Genomic DNA, 23,956 nt, shown 5'->3' with positions numbered 1-23,956 from the left:
AAAAAAAAAAAAAAAAAAAAAAAATGGGGTTAAATGGGCGCGGTCATTAAAATTCATAAGGATGTGTCAAAAGTTTTGATCAGTCTTTCACACCCCGGCTTCATCGAGGCAGCATATTTATAAGTACATGGGTTGCTGAATATAGATGATTGTTTAATATATGCAATAAAAAGGCTGCAAAAGGTGCTCAAAGCCTATAACAGAGGGGTTGTCCACACACCGAGACATTAAACAGTCCTGCACCTGAGGCTTGGTTTACAAACTAAGGGTACATGCACACTATGGATTCCGTCGCTTAAAGTTCCGCCGGTCCCATAGGCTCCATTTTATGCGCAGGCAGATTCGTTGGGCGGATGGAGCCTAAGGGATTGTAGGAACTTCAAGCAGGAGTAGGCACAGAATCTGCTGGAAATTATCCGCATGGACTCCATAGTGTGCACATACCCTAACAGTCCCATTCTATGGCATTTCTTTTTGTGAAACATACCTCTATAATTGAAATGTAATAGTTATCCATCCCCCACCACAAAACACCAAATAACAACCCACAAAAGACGGTAAAACAACAAGTCAAGGATTCCAATTTTTTTTTATTAGAGGAGGCGGTTTGTATTTGGATGTAAAATACAGCTTACAGGGTCCAACATAACAGGATATCACTTTAAAAGTCAGGGCCCAGGCAAGGTATGGAATGAAGGAGAAGGAAACCGTGGCTTTTGGGAGGTAACATGTTTGGGAAATATTGCATGACATGAAAGCCTCAGTCTCACATTAAGGTTTTCCAGCACTGGAAACAGTGACTACTCATGACACCATTTTGAAATAATAAATAAGAACTTCATTTCTCGCTGTTATTTGGCAGAACATAGGCATGTTTACATTACTTGCATTTTTTTTTTTTACTTTTTCTTCTTTGTTTTTAAATATAAGGCAACACCAGCCAGCACGTAATGTTTTAGTCCAAAGTTTCTTACTGTGCTATGGATATTCTGCCATTAGCCTTTGCCAGGATGAAGACCAATAGCAGCACTCTGGCACCAGGAAAAAGTTTATTTAGAACACCTTTCAATAAGCTAGTACAAATATTAAATAAAGCAGGGTCCTTGCGCTTGTCAAGGAAGTTATCTGGAAATAAAAAATAGAAACGGCTAAATTTGGGGAAGAATTAGTTAGACCTACATAGAAAGAAAAAGAGGAAAAAAAAAGAAACTACCCCCTCTACTATTAACAAATTTAAGAATTTCTACCCACCTATGAACGTCACTTCAAAACTTGTACTTTTTTTCTATTTTTTTATATATAATTTTGCCTTTTGCTACAGATGTTAGGATTTCAAACATGCTAAAAATTAAAAGTAGTTCTGTGGACTGGCCTTCATTCTTAAATTAACCAAAAAGTGACACTTTATTTTTTAGTTTCAGGTCACCAGGGGTTGTAGGTCTTTAACTAGACAGCTCTATGTGAAAGAAAAACAAGGATTAAAAGGGAGAAATAAAACTGAAGTATAAACAATTAAATCTAATACCAGTCACAGGACACAGAGTAAAGCAGCAATGAACATGCCTTATCAGCTAGTGTTGTATTGTTATCGCCCAATCCAGTTTTTGGTCCAAATTATTTGTATAGCTTAAATCTAGAAATAAAACCATGAAATACATTAGTTGGTTCCGATTCATAAACTGTGCCCTTACAGCAGCCGTAATAAAAAAAAACTGAAAACATGAGAGAGATTGCTATTTATGATACATAGATCATATAATACTGCTTTAACTCCTTGGTCCACAAGGTCACTTACGGAATCAACCAGTCATGGGGTGACTAGGCAGTCAGTTTGTTTGCCTAAAGCTCGATTTACATCATGTTGTAGGAAGATGGTTCTTCTTTCTGATAATCCAACACAAAATTCTTACGCAAAATGAGCCCTAAACTAAAAACAGTGTAAGGCTTTGTTCCCGCACAGTATCTCCGTCAGTATTTTGCATCCAAAACCAGGAGTGGATTGAAAACACAGAAAGGCTCTGTTCACACACTGGTGACATTTAGTCAATTAATGGCAAATAACAGTTATTTTAAAACAACGACTATTGTTTTAAAATAGTGGCAATTCTTTTCTATTAAATGGTGGCCATCCACTCAATTTTAACAGTGTGTGAACTAAGCCTTTCTGTGTTTCCAATCCACTCCTGGTTTTGGTTGCAAAAATCTGAGCAAAAATACTGTGTGGGAAATAGCCTAAAACAAGATACTAGTTACATCTAGAACAAGGACTAATGGGGTGGTGCACGACACAGGAATTCTCTTTGATGTTCTTTGAATCTGGTGTCAAGCGTCGCCCCTGAAAAACACGCAATAGTCTTTTCTGTCCACTGTCAGGCTATGTTCACACAACGTCAAAAATAAAGAAAAGGTGCCAGATTTTGATTAAATTGCGGTAAAAACTGACCTTTTTTTTTAAATAACTGCAATGGCAATGCATAAGTCAATGGGAAGACGGACGTCCTATGCACACAATGAATTGAATAACGGACGTTTTTACCGCGGACGTGTTTAATAGTGGTCCACACACAGTTTTTCTTTTATCACCGTTCTTTCCCCGTTTTTACTATTAAACTCAATGGACTTTTCAATTAAGCCGCACCACAAAGGGCAATTAGTAACCCCAAACTAGAATAATGCACAAACACCAGTCATTGCAGTAAGGGGTGGCCAGATAGCTAAATAACGTCCGTTATTTTAGACTCAAAATGACGGACGTTATTTTAAACTGAGCTGAAAAAACGTTGTGTAAACATAGCCTCACACAGGAAAAATTATGCATGTCTAATCTCATAACCTGAAATGCAAACAATATGACTGCCTTCTACAAGACCATATGGACCAAGAAACTCTGACAAGCAAATGAGTGACTGGGAACTATCATTAATTGTATGACTACTGGAACCTGTGGGAAAATAAAAATAAGGCTGCTTAAAATAATAATAATAAATCGAGGCAAATACTTAAGGCTTTGTTTGTCTATCTGAAGATCTGTGAAGGGCGCAGCCAGTGACGGCAGTGGGTTCACTCATACCTGTCTACTCAAACCCACACTAACAAGCAACATTCGTACAGAAATATTACACTTAATTACAGTAGTATAGCATTAACTTTTAGCCAGTGTACATAGAAAGTATTACATTTTTCTCCCTCCCCCATGTTTAATATTCATCAAACTTCATTGTGATCATTATATTCAATACGTTTCTTCAAGACCTTCGCTGTACAATGAAATAAAAAGAAGCGCCAGACAGTGCTCAATGTCATTCAATCACAGGGTTTAGGGAGCATTGAAGAAGCCAACAAGTAGTAAAGGCTGTCCAGCAGCAAGGAAATACGTAAGGTGGCCTAACAATGCAAACCACAAACCATCACCCATAGCCTTCTTGTCAGAAACTTATGTGATGTACAATATTCTGGAATAAAGTATGGATTGTGGATGCAACAACTTTACAGACTAAACCAGGGGTAGACAAATTACTGTAGACTTTAGGAGCCAGCTGTGCCTTAATGTGACTAGGCGCTTACAACTATCAGACATCTATAAAAAAACAACCCAGCTGGGTGCAAGCAGCAAATTTTTTAAGCGGTGTCTACCTGGCTCCTGAAATTTGTCCATCCCTGGGGTCATCAGTTCACCAGGATCTAGCCATTGTCGTCATTACAAACCAGCCATTGGGAGGAACGGCAGACTTCATAACTCCGCAATAACTTAGTCAGTTCCCAGTGATGTTGAGGCACAAAATGTCAGCATCCACTGTAGTAAACACCTCCTTGTAGCCTACTTTCTTTACAGGATAGGCCACAGAATTTAAAGGTGACGCTGCATACGATACAGACTATGGGGTAACAGGATCATAAATACATAAATAAAAAGGGAGAACGTAAAATCAGTTCTGTACAGTGGAATATGGGTAAAAACAGCTCTATTGGTCAGAAAGTAATATTGGAGGGGAAAAAAAAAAATCTTGTATATACATTTTCACAGTTGACAAAGCCTGACTTAATTTATATATACATACAGATACGCAAATCAGCCCTGCGTTGTTTCACTAGTATTCATAATGTAACCCTTTGGTTGCCGTAGAGCACGCACTGCATGAGGACTTCACAGTGTATTGTACACACTCATTCATCTTCCCAGAGCTCGGGGACCAGCAAGAAGAGGAACAAGCTTTTCATGTAAACAAAAGTGGGGGGCTCAAATGGCACAGTCTACACCTCATCTGGGAAATGGCGACTTCTGAGGATTTACTTCAAATAATAAAATAAAAAAAAACGTAAAGAATGTAAAACAAAACTAAAAATAAAAGGAGATGGAGTAAAACAGAAATACTTTTCATATAGAAAATATGGCTAAACGACACCTATGTACTTCTGTACATGCCCAGCCCTAAATTAAATGTCCACCTTTCAACTTTATCATATTTTTAATATGAGTTATCTAAGTATGCATAAAACATGACCCCTGTTTTCATGATGTATTCCATTTACTGCTGCAAAATGGGGAGAAGCAGGGCTTAAAGGGAACCTATCACATTGACAACACAGCATGTCATAGAGCAGAAGCTGAGCAGATGAAAATACAGGTTTTTGGGTTTTTTGGGGGGAAAAGGTTCCAGGATAACTTTGTTTATGTGAACAGTTGCTCATTCTGGGATAATAAGTAATGTGCGCAGTCCTGCTTACTATAACATGACGTCTTAATATTGGGCTGCATTCTTAATGTGACAGGTTCCCTTTATTATATTATTCTCTCCTATTGCAGAAGAGATGTCTTCCAGCAGCCACAACAGATTTGTATTTTTTTTTATATTTAATATGAACATGGATGGGGAAATATAAATGCCTTCCTAATAAACCACAGTACACATGTCATTATAAGAGCCAGGCTGACAGACTTTAGCAGGGCAACTATAAGCAAGGTCCAGCTCTTCAGATCTTTGCTAGAATATAGTCAGCCACTTTCTAGGCATTAATTAGAGGATAATGTGGCTGCTTCAATGTATTTTAGCTGATATGGCATGCATGGTCTCTGCCATCTTAGTTCTCCTCTGATATGTGTCTTCTAATGCAGCCTTCATTTCCTGGGGCTTTCCAGAAGCAGAAACTCACGTGAGATACTGGGGAAGAGTCGGAGCAGCCAGGAGGCATCTTAGAGGTAAAGGGTATCAGACTTGCGTCCCTCCACCTGTTGCAAAACTACAAAATTATAGTTTTTCAACAGGTTGAGGGCAGCACATTTGATGTGGGTGAAAGGTAATGTTATCCTGTAGTTTGCAGGAATACAGGACTGACCTCCTGTCTCCATACTAAAGCCAAAGATTTGCATTTAATTTATTGGTTGTCAGACTGGAGCTCACATGAACCTACTGGAGTAATAACATGTAAGGGTGCGGCTAAACTGGGATGAAACAGATGACACTGTAGGAACAGTGCTGGGGAGCTGGCAGCATGTGCTTATTTAGGCTATATTCACATACGGTATATCCATCAGTCTTTCACTTAGTATTTTTTCAACCAAAACCAGGAGTGGGTTAAAAACACAGAAACCGGGCAAATCTTTCCATTACAACTTTTTTTCTGTTAGTTCCACTCCTGGTTTTCGCTACTTAGACAGAAACACTGACAAAACTACGGTGTATAATCGGAATTATTGTAACTGTAGAAACCTCAAGAGCACACTAGTGTAATCTGCATTACTAGTATGAAAGACTCTTAGGGGGAGATTTATCAAACATGGTGTAAAGTGAAACTGGCTCAGTTGCCCCTAGCAACCAATCAGATTCTACCTTTCATTTTCCAAAGAGTCTGTGAGGAATGAAAGGTGGAATCTAATTGGTTGCTAGGGGCAACTGAGCCAGTTTCACTTTACACCATGTTTGATAATTCTCCCTCCATATATATTATATATATATATATATATATATATATATATATATATATATATATATATATAAATAACGAACCCATAAGACACAATGCAATCCCCATACTCAAGCAGTTCTGCATGTAAAATGTATTTATTTATTTTTTTAGAGAAATCTGTTTTCAGATGCATTCACATTTACCGGATCTGCAGATGATTTTATTTATATAACTGAACACAGCATCAAATCTGCTGCGGACCCTGTAGGTGTGAACGCAACCTTAAAGAGCTGATGGAACGGTCATGGCTTGACAGCTGCCAATCTGCTTTCTTCACTTGTCAGCCCAGCTTGGTGGCAATCCAACTTTTGAGATGAGAACTGTAGAACTACTGCCTGCTAGGGGTACACCACCTTATAAGAAATTACCAGAGAGGTTGGTCCTGGCAATCTCAGCACAGTACATAGATTACTGGTACTCTGTGGGGTAGAACATTATGAATATACCTTCAGAATGGGACCAGGCAGAATTAGACAGCAGATTTATTAAGAAGCATCCTATTATATTATATAAAGGCCAATGGAACAGATTCCAGTGTATGAGATTTCTAAAACAAACCTGCCACATGTGAATATACCCTTTGCCCAGGTTAACACAAAACAGCTGTACAATACAATGTGTGCATTACCCGCCAGTTTTCCACTGAACACAATAAATGGAAAAATACAGCTGTTTTTCGCACTGTAAAATGGCCAGTCTTGTTTTTGTACTAAAGATGGGGAACGTAAAAGTGTTAACATAAGGCTAGGTTCACACTGCATTTTTTGTAAACCGTTTAACCTGTTTTTTTGCAAAAAAAACTGATGAAAAACAGATTTAAAAAAAACAGATGCATTTGTCTGCATTCGTTTTGATCCATTTTTCCATTGACGGATCAGTTTTTTTAACGGACACAAAAGTAGTGTCAGCTACATTGTATCTGCCAAAAAAACATCCTTTTTTTTTACAATGGAAGTCAATGGAAAAAACAGATGCGCACAAATGCAAAAACAACGGATTGCAAAAACACTGTGTGAACCTAGCCTAACCGCAGGGTACTTTCACACATGGCGGTTTACCAAAAATATGTCTGTAGTCAGAAGTTTTCTGGAGTCAGTATGCAAATAAACATTGACGGCAATGAATATTTTTCAACCAATACACAGCATGCTGTAGCTATGGTGTGTTTTACCTAGTATATGGCGTTTAAAATAGGTTTTAAAATAAACTTTAATATAAATAGATGCTTGCATCTATTCTTCTGTAGAAATCCTTGAATCATGTGGTCAAAGAATCATATGACTTGCAATAAGAAGACTGAAAAACTATTTTGGGAAGAACCACCACAAAAACTGCATCATGGAGGGAGGGAAAAAAAGAAAAAAAAAATGTAAGTCAAGCCTTATTGTAGCTCTGTAAGTGCTTAAAGAAAAATAGATCACAGTTCAAAATGAGACATAACCACGTTTATATCCATCCACATGAATGGTATAATACCCACTAGTGGCTGCTAAAGTTTTAGTAGGTATGTTTTATATCGTTAAATCTAGAACATGTTCCCTGATAAAGTGTGAAACATACAGTAAAAGGAATGATGCAGTGTACTAAACTGGATGGAATGGGCACATTATGGGGGTGCTGGTCAAAGAGGGGGATAATCTATGTAAATTAAGGGGCTGGTAGGTTAAGGCATGCCTGTCTTTCCCATATAGCTTTAAAGGAACCTATCATATCCAAAGTGCCTGAAGGCAAGAATATACTCAGAACTGCCAATTGGACATTAGTATTTTGGAAAGTTTACGCTGCTGCTCCAAGCATGGAAAAATTGAGTTCAATTTCAGTTAGTAAAGTCTGTATTACACAGCCCAATCTGCACTATAAACTATTATGCCGCTCCATTGTGTGGCCAGGTCTACACGAATTGTCGCTAGACTTTTTGGGTAGCCTTATGTATAAACCAGTCATCCTCACATTTCCAATTGCAAGGGGAGATGTGCACGTTAGCTCATATTATATGGAGCTGTACACGCCTGATTTGGCAGGTAACCAGCCTGCATAAAAGGACTTTAAGAGCCAAAAAGACATGTCAGTGGTATTAAATGCTCCTTTTTTTCTATGTTTAGAGCAGCAGAGCAAACTTATCTAAAGGTACTAAGGCACTGGTGTCAAACTCAGGCCCTCCAGTGTTACAAAACTACACTTTCCATCATGCCTGGACAGCCAAAGCAAGAGCTTTGGCTGTCCAGGCATGATGGGAATTGTAGTTTTGCAATATCTGCAGGGCCTGAGTTTGACATCCCTGTACTAAGGCATTGTATGCACAATAGGCAGTGTGACGGTATGCATGTCAGATGACAGGTTGCCTTTAACACAGCAGCCTTTGTACCCACTATAATCTGGTGACATGAACAAGCAGCTAAATTTTGCCATGATGAGATTAAGAAACTTTACTCATTTGTAGTGAGCAGACACAGAATGTCCGCCCTTTGACCCCATAATGCCCTAATCAGTCTCTTTATATCTCTTTAAAGCAGTCTAGCATTATTTTTTTGCAATAGATTTAATGAAAACTTAATGGCCCAAATGAACTAAACAGAAAGCAAACACTTTTTGTAGGGTTTTCCCTTTTAGTGCGTTTAGAATTTTCCCAACAAATTCATTAAGTGCTTCTGCCACAATTTTCTTTATTTCTTTATTATGCACCGAGACCAACAAAGCAGCTCAGAAACCCAAGAAGTGTGCTTAGGGTTTTTTTTTTTTTTTCTTGATTTATTTACTAATGGCTTTCCTTTTACTTTACACATAGCTGATCAATATTAAAGTGGCTGGCTTGCACATCAGTAATGTGACTGGGGCAGTTTTGTGCAAAGACGCATGAAAAACCAGCCAAAACCACTAACAGCAATCAGACATAATAAATCTATCAGGGTGAGAAACTAAACTATTAGGGTGGTATTACACGGAACGATAATCGGCCGAATTGGCCCGATTCGGCCGATTATCGCTCCGTGTAATAAATGCAACGATCAGCCGATGACAACGATCATCGGCTGATCGTTGATATAGGTTAGAACCTATTTTCGTCGGGCGCCGACCGCGCACCGCTGCGTGTAATAGCGGTGCGTGGCCGGCGACTAACGATATACATTACCCATCCACGTTCCAGGGCTGCTCCTGCCGTCCGCTTCTCCCTGCGTCCCGCGCGCGCTCTAGCGTCACAGAGGCCTGTCAGCTGATAGGCCGCTCAGCCAATCACAGGCCGCGGCGGTCCCGGCCTGTGATTGGCTGAGCGGCCTACCAGCTGACAGGCTGCTGTGACGCTAGAGAGCGCGCGGGACCCCCGGGAGAAGCGGACGCAGGAGCAGCCCTGGAACGTGGATGGGTAATGTATGCCAGTTTAGCAAGGGCTGCAAGGACATCGGTAACGATGTCCTTGCAGCTCTTGTCAAACGATTATCGGGCCGTGTAATAGGTCCAGTAAACGAGCAACGATCTAGCAGATCGCTGCTCGTTTACAGGTATTATCGGGCCCTGCTCGGCCCGTGTAATACCACCCTAAGGGTCCATTTACACAGAAAGATTATCTGACAGATTATCTGCCAAAGATTTGAAGCCAAAGCCAGGAACAGACGATAAACAGGGATCAGGTCATATAGGAAACACTGAGTTTTCTCCTCTTTTCAAACCCATTCCTGGCTTTGGCTTCAGATCTTTGGCAGATAATCTGTCAGATAATCTTTGTGTAAATGGACCCTAACGTGTAGGGATTATAGACACCTGACTAAGCTTAGTACATTTGGGCCAATATGTTTGCATGACCAGGGGAAGGTCACCAGACTGTAATATGATTTTTATTGATTTAGTGTATGCAGTGTATCTCCCTCTAGTGTTAGCCACCAGAATGCTCTTATAATAAATCTATGCATTTACAATGTATTTAGCTCCACTAAAGAAAAAGTCACTCCAGAGCACTTTAAAAGGATTATCCATCATTAGAAAAACTTTGCCACTTTCTTCCAGTGACAACAAGACTCTTGTCTCCAGTTGGTGCAGTTTGCAATTAAACTCCATACACTTCAATGGAACCACCACACAAACTGCAGACAAGTGGTGCTGTCTCTGAAGAAAGTGGCCATGTTTGAAGCTGGATTACCACCTTTAAGGCTATGTTTCCCCTACATAATAACAGTTGTTAAACTATTGCCAGAACAAATGATCATGAACATTAATTCCAACTGTGGTTTTACAACTATGGCTGCTGTCTGCGCTCATTCGTCCATAGTGGGAACACAGTCTAGAGGGGGGGGGGGGGATTACTTAACCTTAGCTTAAAAGTATAAATATAAGTATAGATGGTCAAAAAGGAATGCATTTTATTTAAAAAAAAAATAATTAACATGCTGTTCTTCACCTGCTAAATGCATTCCCATTTTTATAACTAGATGATGGGAGAATAAGACTCCTGAGCAGTATCGATGTTGGTTCTCCAATAAGTTCAGGAAATAGGTTGTCTCATATTGAACTGTGTACTGAAGATATAAACAAGTTCTAATTGATGGTAAAACTATCAGTCGCCATGCTTCCATCTCTTCTTCATGCCTCTGAAGATTGCTATAAACATGAAGTTATACATATATATTATAGTTTATAAAGCCCTGTTCATGTACTTATACAGGATGCCCAACTTGCTTAAAAAAAGGAAACATGATCCATCTGCAGTTAAGCTCACCCACAGCCCTCTAACTGGGGGCCAAAACTGCAAAGACCTAACATTCTCCTCAGACACCTTCACAACCCTAAAGCAGTGTTGGCACGGGGAAGTCTGCAAGTGCAAGACTTTCCTAAAGGAATATTTCTATGTATATTCTTCGGTGGTCCAATACCTCTAAGCACGGCCTTAAAATCAGTGAGAGGGCCAGAGATGTCTGCAGTGTGGGAGATCAAATGTGATAGCATAGTAGGCCCAAACCTTTCAGCTTTTTGTTACTTTATGTAATGTTTAACAAACTCTATTGTCCCAGTCACTGTAGAATATGCTAAAGCTTAACCAGCAATAAACTGAGCTTGATGATGTTCCATGTGACTCTGATATAAGGCACTACAGCAGCTAGGCTATACATATCAAACAAAAAAAGATGACATATCAAGAAGAAACCATACTGCCTTAGTGCTCACACACCAACACCACTGTCTTGTATATAAATGTCACTACTACTTCGTTAAAACTCAACTTATTAAAAACAAAAAGTTACTTTTAATTCAAAGTGGAATAAATGCGAAAAAAAATAAAAAAAAAAATAAAATAAAGGGACTTATTGTAAACCATAAGGACCTTTGGGCTCTTAGCATAAAGATCTAACAATACTGTTATTAAAAATAATACAACTAAAATAAATCTGTGAACGCATAAAACTCATCAAAAATCTGAATGTATCCAGTGATAACTTCTATCAGTAAAAAGGGAATTAAAAGGAATCTGTTTGCTGTTTCCCGACGGCACTAACCTATAACCAGACATACACAGATGCGGAGATGCAACTCTCTGCCAATCTCTAAAGCCCAAAGAGGGAAATTGGGTTGAGGTTTAAGAGGTTAAATAATAAAAACTGGGGTGGGGGATACCACACTTCTGAGGGCTTAGTGTTCCCAAGACTGAAATAAAGCAGCATTTTGAAGAACTGAACAGTCCTTTCAATTACCGCCACAAAACAAAAGAAAAAAAAAAAAAGAAAAAAGTACAATAGATAGTGAATTACAGCACCGTACAGCTTGCTTTGCGTATAATGATCACAAGAAGTTTGCAGATTGAAGAGGATACAAGAGCCTTGCTAATCAATTCAGACTAAATCCTCTTGGTTGCAAAGTGACTGGAGCCTACCTATACCCTTGATGCTGAATGTGAATACTTCGACTATCAGCGGACTCAGGGGCTCTACTCATTTGGGCTCTTTGAACCTTTGCAAGTGGAGCCATGCTCTGATCTCTGAAGCAGGACTGCTGATAGTCCCCTCCAGTTAGGTAATCCATGGTCTGCATCAAGCTGTTCTGGTTGGATGATCCTCCCCCAACGCCTCTATAGTGAGCATTTCCGACACAATCCAAGGGCGCACCAGCTGCCTGTGCTCCATGGAAAGGCATGGTGAGGTCCTGTGATCCCGAACTGTCGCTGTTTGGAGTAGGCAAAATGTTATTCCATATGGGCTGAAAATAGTGTCCATTGGTATATGGCAAGGGACCCGGCAATCCATTCACAGGAGGGGAAGGAGTAGGTTTTTCGATTGGGGGTTTTAGGCCAAAAGACTGGCTCATGCACAGTTCTTGTTGGTAGGGCGTCTGCTTACCAGGAAAGCCCTGGGCAGCAATTTCTCTCTGAGCGTGTTTCCCAGAAGGACCACCAGAATCTCCACACATTTGTTGCAGATGTGCAAGCTGATGTTGGTTCCATGCCATGGGTTTAAGATCACCAGGATATGGAGCAGGCACTCTGCTCATGTTCACCATGGGGACATTTCCCGAGGCGGCAGAAGAAATAGCAGCAGCAGCAGCATGGTCTACAGATGTTCCAACACATGAAGGCATGGGGATGCTATGAGTGGAAACCCTGGTACTTGCATTGATAAGCAGGTTACGACTGATAGGACTAGGGTTGGCTATCTGGCCCTCACATACAGAGGTAGTGCCTATGCCAGCCCTGGCCTGACAGAACTGGTTTATCTGGTGCACAATGCTGCCAAGGTCTGGTGGTCTATTTTGCTGCAACGTTGCAGCCATAGAAAGAGGAATCGTTGAGGTAGACACTGTCACATTCGGAGGGGCATCCGCATCAGGCATCTTTCGTGCTCCATGTAAACCTGGCTGCAGAATGTTGTTGGCAGGGTGTGGCAGAGTCTGGTGACTTACTCCAGGGGCATGCTGTAATGCAGGTTGTTGGGGAAGGCTTTGTGAATGCTGAGACCCCATGTTCTGCGGATGCTGCATTCCCTGTGTGTGCTGCAGCGCTTGAGACATATTCTGAGGGTGCTGCAGGACCTGTGGGAGGTTCTGTTGGTGCTGCAGAGACTGTGACATGCTCTGCTGCCGTGGTATTGTCTGTGGAAGTCCCTGCGCATGATGCAGTGCCTGTGGCATACTCTGTGTATGCTGTACACCTTGCGGGTGTTGCACACTTTGTGGATGCTGAAGAGCCTGTTGCTGGGATATACTCTGAGAATTCTGCAGACCCTGAGAATGCTGCAGCCCCTGTGGCAGTCCCTGTGGGTGCTGCATCGTCTGAGGGTGTGGCAAGCTTTGTGGGTGCTGCAGTCCAGGAGGCAGGCTCTGCGAGTGTGACAAAGTCTGCTGTTGCATGCTCTGAGCATGCTGCAGGGCCTGCGCATGCTGCAGAGCTTGCTGGGGGCGTGCCAGCCCCTGAGGGTGGTTTAAAGTGCTAGGTGCAACATATGGAGCAGAAGGGGGATTCATCATAGAGTCCGGCAAAAGGCGGGCACGTGCACCGTCAAAGCCTTTTAAAACACTTTTAGCTGGGGACTTGACAATTGCCAAAAGTCCTGTCTTTGTGCTGACCTGCGAAGGGTATGGACTGTAACGTTGGCCTGACGTATCTAATCCGTTCACGGTGCGGCGGATATGCTTCCTTTGAGGAACCTTTACACTGTTTGGAAAGATTTTTATTGTCAGGGGATTGTTGGCAACCGTCTTAGCATAGGCATCCAATTCTGCAGGAGTAGGATGCTGAGCAGATCTCATCTTCTGTGTAGTATCCCCTGCCAAAAAAGAGAAAGAAAAACACTTATGTAAAAAGGTTCTGGAGAGTGAATGATCTTGATAGACAAACTGATACGATATTACATTATCACAACATGAAATGGCTGACAACTCTGGGGGAAGAGATAACATTGAGGAGGGAACCTTAAAGAATAGTCACACGCAGAACAAACACAAAAGAAACCCCCACACAATACTAATTACTAAGTTTTAAAGGACCTGTAGCACTGTGCTGTTTAAATGACCCTCTTGCTGCCACTACAAGGAATACAATATACTGTACAGTGGTTTAAAAAATTAACCAAGCCACCAGGATCTGCGGGCTGACCAGGTAATAAAAATTTTGTTAGGGAAGTTGTACATTCACTGCGCTATGGAACCAGTGTACCAGAACCTCCCATGTAATCCACATGTTACTTACAGATTGTGGTGCAGAAGTAGGTATGGATTTTACCCTTTGCATGTCTATGACTAAAAGCCACATTGAATGCAGCATATCCACACCCCATTGTACATTTTCTATGTTGTTGGGGTTTGTTATAATGCCTTTGTCTACTTTGTATTGTAGCTTGAAGTTGTGAAATCAGCACTAAAATTCAGAACTAGTGTGACTTATACAATAAACCCATGCTATGAGAAATCCAGCAGCCAAAAGATGATAAAGACCAATGCAATAAACAGTTTATAATTTTTTTTTTTAATTTGGTTTATATACTAGAGAAGCACCCAATGCAAAATCCATCCATGGAGTTCCATACATCATGTTCATGACAAAACACGTTACAATTTCTTTCACCTCTAGCCTGCCGTCATTTATTTTTCTACTATACACTCCAGTCAAAGTAGTGTTTATTTTCTATAGAGGCCGTACCAACTGTACATATGGCACAAGAACAACCACCAAAATAGATAAATAAAAAGACAAAAAACACTAATTATAGTGTAAGCACAATATAATAATAGAAAGTGTAGCTCAGCTCTTGTGGCGCTACATCAAATCTCTAATACTGGGCCAGTGCTGCCAAGGAGTAAATTTATCCCCTAAAGTTGTTCTATACAAAGCTACAATTACACAGGACTAAAAATTGTGCAACTCTGTGCAAGAGGGGAGGGGGAAAATTAAAGAGAAAGTCCTATTTTTAATTATACAATTTACCGGTCTAACAAATCCCATATTTCATGGTCCATTTAGAGGGCTTCAATTACTTGAAATAAAAAGAGTCTTGCTGTTCAGATGATAAGGCTTACTTTATCATTTGTTACTAGTTTCCAAAGTTTAGCCAACAGCTACTGCAGGAGTATAGGCATCTGTGGGGCCCTTCTACGGTTCCTAGGAACACTCAACTACTGGATTATCAGCCTGTATAAAAAAGGGCCAGCCATTGACTGACAAATGAGAAAACGCTTGTTCATTTGCCGACTGAATCTTGTGTCGCCATATAAACAATGGATGTGCAGTTGGTAAAGAATTTGAATGAATATGAAATGGATGCGGGAACGTTTCAGTCATCGCTCATATGACCCTTGAAATGGCTCTGCAAAGTGCTGATCCTGCCCAATTCCATCATGTAAGAGGACCCACACATTATCAAGCTTTGCAAGTGAAGCTATACTTGTGCAGAAATGACAGCAAACAACCACTGTCAACACTGCAAGTCACCATCTAAAATGTTTTGGTGCCAGCCAATAGAGATCTTGCGTCTTTCCAACCTAGTGTCCACTGGGCTTCTGGCATACAAAGTCTGGCATTATCGGACACTGAGTGCGGGGCTGGACTTCGGCAGTATATAAGAGACAGAAGTGCACCTTTTACAGACAAAGTATCTTTCTCCCTGCATCAGTGGTGGTAAGTTGTAGGGTTTTGTTGCAATTTTAGCACAATTTGCAGAAAGAATCTGCCAGGAGGGAATGAAATTCAATGCATGCTGCCTGCTTTGTTTTCAAACATGATGCTATAGACCTATAGCTATAGTACTGCAAGTACAATGTGCACACTGGCTACAACTAGACTAACAGGCCCTAACCTGAGCTAATAAGGCAGGGCATGGTGACTACATCAGTATAGTCAGATGGGCAGTGACTTTCTGCACTGGATAGATATTTATTAATAGGTGTTTTGCAGGAACAGGCAGATAGATGCACTGAAAGGTAAAGTTACGCCCCAGTGCACCGTTGCATATTCATGAGACAAGATATTAAAATAAAATGGTGCACAGGACATGCATATCGAAAGGTAGTATACTTAATCACTGTCCCCTGTCCTAGTAGCTCATATTAGCAGGTTAGCATGGTCTAACCTGCTTATAACCTCCCTGTAAGGTTCTGCCAGCTTCAGCAGCAAGGATTACTAAATGTAATTACACACGGAAATGACTGGTGTCATGAGAACAGATGTTCAGCTCAGTACATTAAGGTGGGTTCTAGCCAAATGTCATTTGTACCTGCAGGCAAGGGTGGAGAATAAAGTATACTCTTACAGGTGTATGCTAGGCCTGGGTAAGCATTGTATTCATGTTCATATTGAAATTCATAGACCTATCCTCGCCTTTGGGTTTACAAGCACATGATCCATAAAGTAAAGCAAGTAAAATGGCTGGCAGCTGTGCCCAAGACCAGAGAAAGGGGTTATTTAAAAAAAAAAAATAAGTTAAGGGGTCCCAAATGTAGTAAAACCAAGGAGCAGTAACTCACCCCTGTCTTCCTTGACCACTGCAGCCAATCAGTGATGGGAGCCATGATGGCAGGAGTACAGACCCTGATCTGCCACCATTGATCGGCCTCAGCAGTCATGTGACATCAGTTTCAGAAGGAAGACCGGGGTGCTGACCAGAGCATCAGCACGGGTAAGGGGGTATTCACACATTCCATGATTACAGTCCGTGCACAGAAGATGTGCTATAGACCAGAATGTGAAACTCCAGGCAACTCTTAGGTGGCATTCACATGCATGGACCATAAATACTGTCGATGTTCTGTGGAATGGAATGCCGACCTCCCAGCATCATGATTCATTATGATCCTGGGAGCTCGAAATCAGTTTAACCCCTTCCCACCTCAGCCTTTGTTTTTGTAAACTTTCGCACTTTGGTCTTTTCCTTATGTTTAAAAAGCCATAGCACTTTTATTTCTTCACCTACAGACCCATGAGAGTCTTATTTAAAAACACCAATTGTACTTTGCCAGAAACAGGGATCACCGCTTTGCAATAGCATCAGGAGTGGGCGATCCCACCACTAAACCCCAGGCGATTGCTTTATCAAACCCTTTAAATGTTGGTCAGTTTTGAAAGCGACATTTAAATGGTTAATTAGCCGGATGGGGCGATCAGCCAGAGCCGGTTCTGTACAGAGAAGCTTGCTTCATGAGCCCTAGGTACATCCCTTAACCCATGAGAAGTCCCTGTCAAAATGGGTTAAAACTTCACGCAGCTGTGTCAGCACTGTAGTTCAGAGAATTTAACTAATTCAGTACAATGTCGGGAGCTCAGAATCAGTGTAAATCTTTGCACTACAGTGCTGACACAGCCGTGTGAAGAATTAAAGAGATTTGAAGCTCCTAGGATCATTATGAATTATGATGCCGGGAGTTCCATGATTGCGGGCTGTAGCACATCTTCAGTGCACACATCGTAGTCACAGAACATGTGAATGCCCCCTAAGTCTGAGCATGAGAAATGTTTTACAGAGCTGGATCAAGCCAAGTAGAGGGCGACAGACATTGAGCTATGGTCTGTGGTTACTTTTAATAGTACAGTAAAAGGCACACATGGCATCTATTAGTCCATAAAAGTTGATGGTTTGACATTTTAACACTGAAGCCAACAGAAGACTTAGTAGTAGAAATTAATCTTAAGTGACAGACTTTTCAGTAAGTCCCCATTCACACAGTCTGTTACATTTACCTGGGTTTCTTATAAGGAAATATGGGCAAGTTATGGGTTCTATGGGGCATGGATTTTTCCATCTATGAAAATAGCTCACGAAAATATAGGACACAGCAGGAATGCCAGCACGGATGCACATTGCACCCTAGAAGGGAATCCAAAATTCGGGACAGTTCAGGAATCTGTCCACAATTGCGGATGCATTAGAGGGCAGCGTGGGCCAGCGCGAGGGCAACAATGAACTACAAGACAATATCACCTATTAGACCTCTTCTGGCTGCTCTCACCGCTCTATCCATATGGGGTAAGCATAGACAGTAGATATACAAATCAAAGCTCACTGCAAGGGTTGTATATTACTAAAGAAAATGCCATTCAAATCGACTGCACAGTCAAGACACAGGGCATAAACAGGAAGCTATACACTTCTCTAATAACCTATGCTCCCTTTTTGCGTTTTTCTTAAATATAAAAGTTGTGTTGTTGCACACATTTTAAGGAAACAATTTCTCACATTTCCCATTATTGACCAGAAGAGGGTGCCAATTCCAAAACATAGGCAAAACAAGCAATGTAAAATGCTGTAAAATGTGCAAAACAAATGATCATTTTAAGATTAGCTCAAAAGACACTGATGCACCCTTTGCAACAATAGGCCTGGCATTAGCAGCAGCCTATAAAGGGTAGCACATTATCATTCCCCAAATGACATTAATTCAGGTTGTCCTCTTCTGGCTGCTGAGGAGTGAGCATCCAACCTCTTGTGCACGTCATACTGTCCTCCCCTACTGCAAAGTCACTCTCATTAGCTCCCTGTACCATCAGCAAACCTCTCCCTGGGCTCATTCTATGCTCTCTGTCACCCACTGTGAAGGGGACTACAAAAGGGCTACAATACACCTGAATATTGCAGTTCCCCAGGACACCAATGTGCAAGACAATAGCATAAGGCTTCTCAGTCCAATTATTTTTGGGGAAAATGTAGCATAACACTTCAGGATTGAAGATACTCCAAGTCTAGGAGGGAGAGGATACAAGGAGCCAGTTAACAAGGCACTAAAGTCAACTTTGCTCTGTAGTTTAATAACCTTCATAAACCCTATAAAACTCAACACGATAATAAATTACTAGATGCCTGTCCGGCTCCTAGGATTTGCCAAGCCCTGTAGACGTCACTGCACTCGGTAAAATCTTTTACAGGAAACACATGAAGCTGCAAATCCAGTGGTGAAACAGAAATCCAGTGCCGGTCACTGGTTTTACACACACACACACACACACACACACACACACACACCTCTTCATGCTGGGTTCTTCCATACTGAAGACTCATACTGACATGAAAACATGAAGGCCTATGGATGAGGGATGAGAGATTTCCGGGTGGGGGGGGCTGTTCGCCAATGTCCCAGTCGAATTTGTAACTTATTTTTTTCTATATACAGAGCCATATAAAAAGGCAATTTTCTTCTTTATTTTGCAGGACAAATAGTACTTTATAAAAGAATCTTTATTTAAAAAAAAAAAAAAAAAAAAAAAAAAAAAGGAAAAGAAATGTACTGCCGACACTGAGAAAAGAAATTGTGAACATTTTATTTTAAGTAAAGACAATTCATAAGTGGCAATACAAAGTATATTTTGATTACTTCTATTGGGGGGGGGGGGGGGTAATGATGAGACTTAAATTAGGTGTTTTTTTTTAAATATCTTTTTAAAAACACCTTCCATTTATTTTTATGAATGCAGACATTACAGCTGACAGGCCTACGGCACCCCATGATTGTGTTATGGAAACGCATATCAATGGTTGTTAATCAGTTAAACAACTTAGAACGTTTTATATTTTAGATTCTGCAAAGTATCACCCTTCTGCTATGATGACAGCTTTGCACACTCTTGGCATTCACTCAGCTTCATGAGGCAGTCACCTGCAATGGTCTTGTAGGACCTCCCAGAGAGGATGAGCACTTGTTAGTGGTTTTTCCTTTACTCAGCACTTATCACTCCTTATCACAAACCACCTCAGTTGTATAATTGTAGGGGTCACATCATCTGATGCAGCACTCCATTACTATCCTTTAAGTCCCTATTCCACGGGCCGACAGTGATGAGGAAACGAGCTCCATCGCTAGGTCGTCCGGGCAGCCATAGAGGATAGCGGCGGTTTTCAATTCATGGGGCAGCGTTCATGACTGCATTCATAAGCTTTCGAAGTTCCTGCATCTTTACTGTACTTAGGGACCGTCAAGTAATGACAGATGGTTATTTCTCTTAGTAGACTGGTCTGTGCCATTATGTGTATTAGAATAGTAGCTGGAAATGGGCCAAGCACCGTAAGGAACTGTGTAGCCATCCTACCCCTACACAATACAAGTGCTGTCTCGTAACACACTGAAACAAGTAATTCCACAAAAACAAGGCAGATCTGTTCACTGAAAACGATTCCAGGTGACTACCTCATTAAAGTGACCGAGAATGCCAAGAGGGTGCAAGAATACAGAACACTTAGATCCATGCGTCCCTTCATAATGTCCATGTCTTTAATATAATTCTACAATGTAGGAAAAAAAATTGAATGAAAAGTTGTATACAAACTTATGGGTGCACCAGCAACATTATCTGGAGCCCACCTAATCGGATTCTTCATTTTGTGACTGAACGTCAGTCAAATACTACAGGACGGGAATGGAAAACATTTAGTGTTTGGTGAAGACAACAAAAACCATCACTAGAGAACTTACAAAGTGCTAGCGGAGACAGGCGAGTGTGCTAGATCGAAACCGCACCACATCGGAAAAGCAGATTTCTGCAAGTTACTAGACCTGTTAAGAAGAAGGCATATGAGTCAGAACGCAGAGAACGTGTTCACTCCAGAGTCAACTACCAAACGCAGAATAATGAAGCAAAGAGTCATTACTATACTTCAACAGAACCAAAAGCAAGACAGGGTAAAAAAATTCAACTTCTTATGCCAACCAGTACCGAAAAATTGATGCGATTTCATTTACATGGCTGTACGTAAGCATCCCCCTCACACAAGACCTAAAGCGAGGCGTCAGCACTCTTTCTTCAAGACAATGGTCTTGATAAAACTGTAATTAAAATCATTTTCAGAGAATTGGTAATCCTTTGAATGAAGATTATGTGAAGCGGACGTAAAATTATCACAGAGAATATCAGGCATTTGAGCCATTTGGACAAGAATACAATAAGCAGCCTAGATAAGGGAAGAAGCAGCAGAACGCTGAATATTTTAATTAGGCGCTGTTCACATCCAGCTACAGCCCTATGCTTGGAGCAGATTCTGGCTTACACCCGAAGTGCATTCATAGAGCTCCATTTACATCATACTGTGCTGAATACAGTACATACCCACTGTACGCCTATCTATAAAAATTCATAGAAGCATTGCCCCTCACTGTAAACCTAAAAGGCAGATACGAGTACCCACCACTGGACAAGGCCATGTTCTCAAATTTTGGGCTTTTTTTGAGCATAACAAAAGAAAGAAAAAAAAAAAAAACCAACAACACACACAACTTTTTGCACTATTGCTACAGCAAACCAGTAGGGTGGAGGAAAAAAAAAAAGTGACAAAAGGACTTTTGAGCTGTAAATGGACAAAAAGAAGGGCCCTGCATTTACATTTTACAGCTGTAAAATTTTAGTGAATGGATATTACCAGCGACCATAGATATAGCTGATGTGACCGCTGACCCATGCGAAGGTCACAGAGCAAGATCCTGACACACCCCCATAGTAAACAAGATGTCCAGATACTAGCAGTAAAACAAATCTCTAGAACTCATTGCAGCAACTCCAACAAAATGGCTGCCACCATTAGGGAATTTGGTTCAGCACATTGGCCTTGCAACGCTGAGGTTTAGGGTTCATATGTCCAACCAAGAACATCTGCAAGGAACTTGTATGTTCTCCCAATGTTTGCATGGGTTTCACACAGCTAGGTCAAATTGTACTTTGGATTGTGAGCCCTAATGACAAGCTATTTAAAGCACTGCAGAATAAACTGGCCCTATATGAAGGAATTTATACATTTTTAATAAAACATGAATAGTTTTTGTATATTGCCTAACAAAATCGCATTCCCTTTAACCTGAGCAAATCCTACCACAATGAACTTACAATATTTTCTTTTTTTATGCAAGCCATCTAGATAAAATCTGCAGTTACACTGGAATATTAAGATTCATGCATAAGCACGACGGGTAACATGTTGCTCCCCTTAACATAACAAGTGTGGTATGTGCCGGTATCCACCCATTAAGAGTGAGTGAATTACTGGGTCTATTGGGTTTAGACTATGGCTTTGTCTTTCACTATTTGCACTGCAAAAGTTATAAAGTGCAGCAAAAACCTGCAACTGATAAAGTCTGCAAGAGGCTGTGAATTCTGCATGCAATTTTCCCACTGTCTGTAGAGCTGTCAGACTAATAGGACACTCCTCTGCTCACCTCCCCACCAGCATTAGGGACTGTAATGATAGAAAGCACCATCTGATCCTTGGCAATAATCCCCCTCCCTCTATAAATTGCTGGATGTTCTATCATTCTTTCTAATAAGATTTTACTTGCACAATAGATAGATGAAAAGGGTAAGTGCAATTTAAAGAGCAGTTCAAGAGTTACTAGACAGCAAAATGCAAGGCTGGCCCTCGACACTGCTAACCTACTCAGCGCTACACTTTATTAACCTCCACCACCAACATAGGAAACATGAATGCACAGGGCACACGCTGAAAGACTTCAGAATTTTCGTAATCGAGTACTTTTATTTTAAGTTTTCATAAATTCTCCCCCCAGAAAATCCAAAATAAGGATTTTACATTATTCCTATAAGTCCAGAAAGAAGCAGTACTAGGGGCCTGGCTTCAGACCCAACATCTGTATTTACTACTAGAGATGAGCGAACCAGAATTGTAAAGTGCTGCAGAATCTGTTGGCGCTATATAAATAAAAAATTATTATGAGCGAACCTCGAGCATGCTCAAGTCCATCCGAACCAGATCGGTCGGCATTTGATTAGCTGGGGCTGCTGAAGTTGGATAAAGCTCTAAGGTTGTCTGGAAAACATGGATACAGCCAATGACTATATCCATGTTTTCCACATAGCCTTAGGGCTTTATCCAAGTTCAGCAGCCCCCGCTAATCAAATGCCGAAAGTTCGGGTTTGGATGGACTCGAGCATGCTCCAGGTTCGCTCATCTCTATTTACTACATGTACTCCTCTTCCACCCATGTTCCTAATACATACTAATATATAAGGAGGACATTAAGGTCTGGGATTAAATCTGGGAAATTAGAAAGTGGGCCCCAATGGTGATGTGCAATGTGTTGCTGCCATGTAAGCAACTAAAAAAATAGGATTTATAAGACACAGCACAACTGCGAGCTTCAAAATCCCATCTATATTTGGCGTTACAATATCTATTTGTTGCAGGATGCACAATGCATCCTCATCCTGACCTAATAGGATTTTCTGGAACTTTTAAAAGGGTTAACCAAGAAAACTCTTGATGTCCAAGGATAGGACATATATAGTTGATTAGTGTGGTGCAGACACCTGACACTAATGCTGATCAGCGCCCACACTAGAGGTTAAAGGGGTACTCCGGCCCAGGGGTATTTTTAAGCTATGGCCGGGGAGGGGGTGGCTATGGATGGTGAAGGTCACTTACCTCCCCTGTTCCAGCTCCGGGTCCTGGTACATCCGTGCGGCGGGCGCTTCCTGGTGTGAGCTGCGGCATGAGACAAGACGTCTCAAGGCAGCCCAGCCATTCAGCGGCCGAGGCGGGACTCCACTACGGCCGCTGAATGGCTGAGCTGCCTCACACCAGGAAGCGGCCGTGGGACGGGTGTACCGAGCGCTGCGATCCGGGACTGGAACCGGGGAGGTAATTAATCTCGGCCATCTATAAACACCCCCTCCCCGCCCATGGCTTAAAAATACCCCTGGGCCTGTGTACCCCTTTAAGGGAGAAGTTTGGCGACAATTTTTATTAAATTATTGAATTGCCCCCCAAAAGTTACACAAATGACCAATATACACTTAGTACGGGAAACGCACATAAGGTGCTTTTTTCCCCTGCACTTACTACTGCATCAAGGCTTCACTTCCTGGATAACATGGTGATGTCACTTCCTGGATAACATGGTGATGTCATGACCCAACTCCCAGAGTTGTGCGGGCTGTGGCTGCTGGAGAGGATGATGGCAGGGGGACACTGAGGGACACAGGGCACTGGAGGGACACTGAGCATCCCCCTGCCATCATCCTCTCCAGCAGCCACAGCCCGCACAGCTCTGGGAGTCGGGTCGTGACATCACCATGTTATCCAGGAAGTGAAGC

At 41.4% G+C, this 23,956-nt stretch overlaps 1 protein-coding gene across 6 annotated transcripts in view; it reads right to left on the bottom strand.

The window, feature by feature from the left end:
- Nucleotides 1-10,328: 10,328 nt before the first annotated feature.
- The window catches only part of FAM222B (family with sequence similarity 222 member B), a 100,970-nt gene continuing 87,342 nt past the window's right edge, over nucleotides 10,329-23,956 (bottom strand). For 5 of the 6 annotated variants that reach the window (XM_069944474.1, XM_069944475.1, XM_069944478.1 and 2 more), the window contains one exon: nucleotides 10,329-13,706. In XM_069944474.1, coding sequence (XP_069800575.1) covers nucleotides 11,818-13,706 — 1,889 coding nt within the window. In that variant the 3' untranslated portion in view covers nucleotides 10,329-11,817. Of the gene's footprint in view, nucleotides 13,707-20,331; nucleotides 20,413-23,956 lie in introns of all 6 variants that reach the window. The other variant, XM_069944480.1, reaches the window with a different exon arrangement.

Source organism: Dendropsophus ebraccatus, chromosome 11 (assembly GCF_027789765.1).
Source record: "Dendropsophus ebraccatus isolate aDenEbr1 chromosome 11, aDenEbr1.pat, whole genome shotgun sequence".
Classification (NCBI taxonomy): Eukaryota; Metazoa; Chordata; class Amphibia; order Anura; family Hylidae; genus Dendropsophus; species Dendropsophus ebraccatus.
This window is presented reverse-complemented; position numbering and strand designations above follow the sequence as displayed.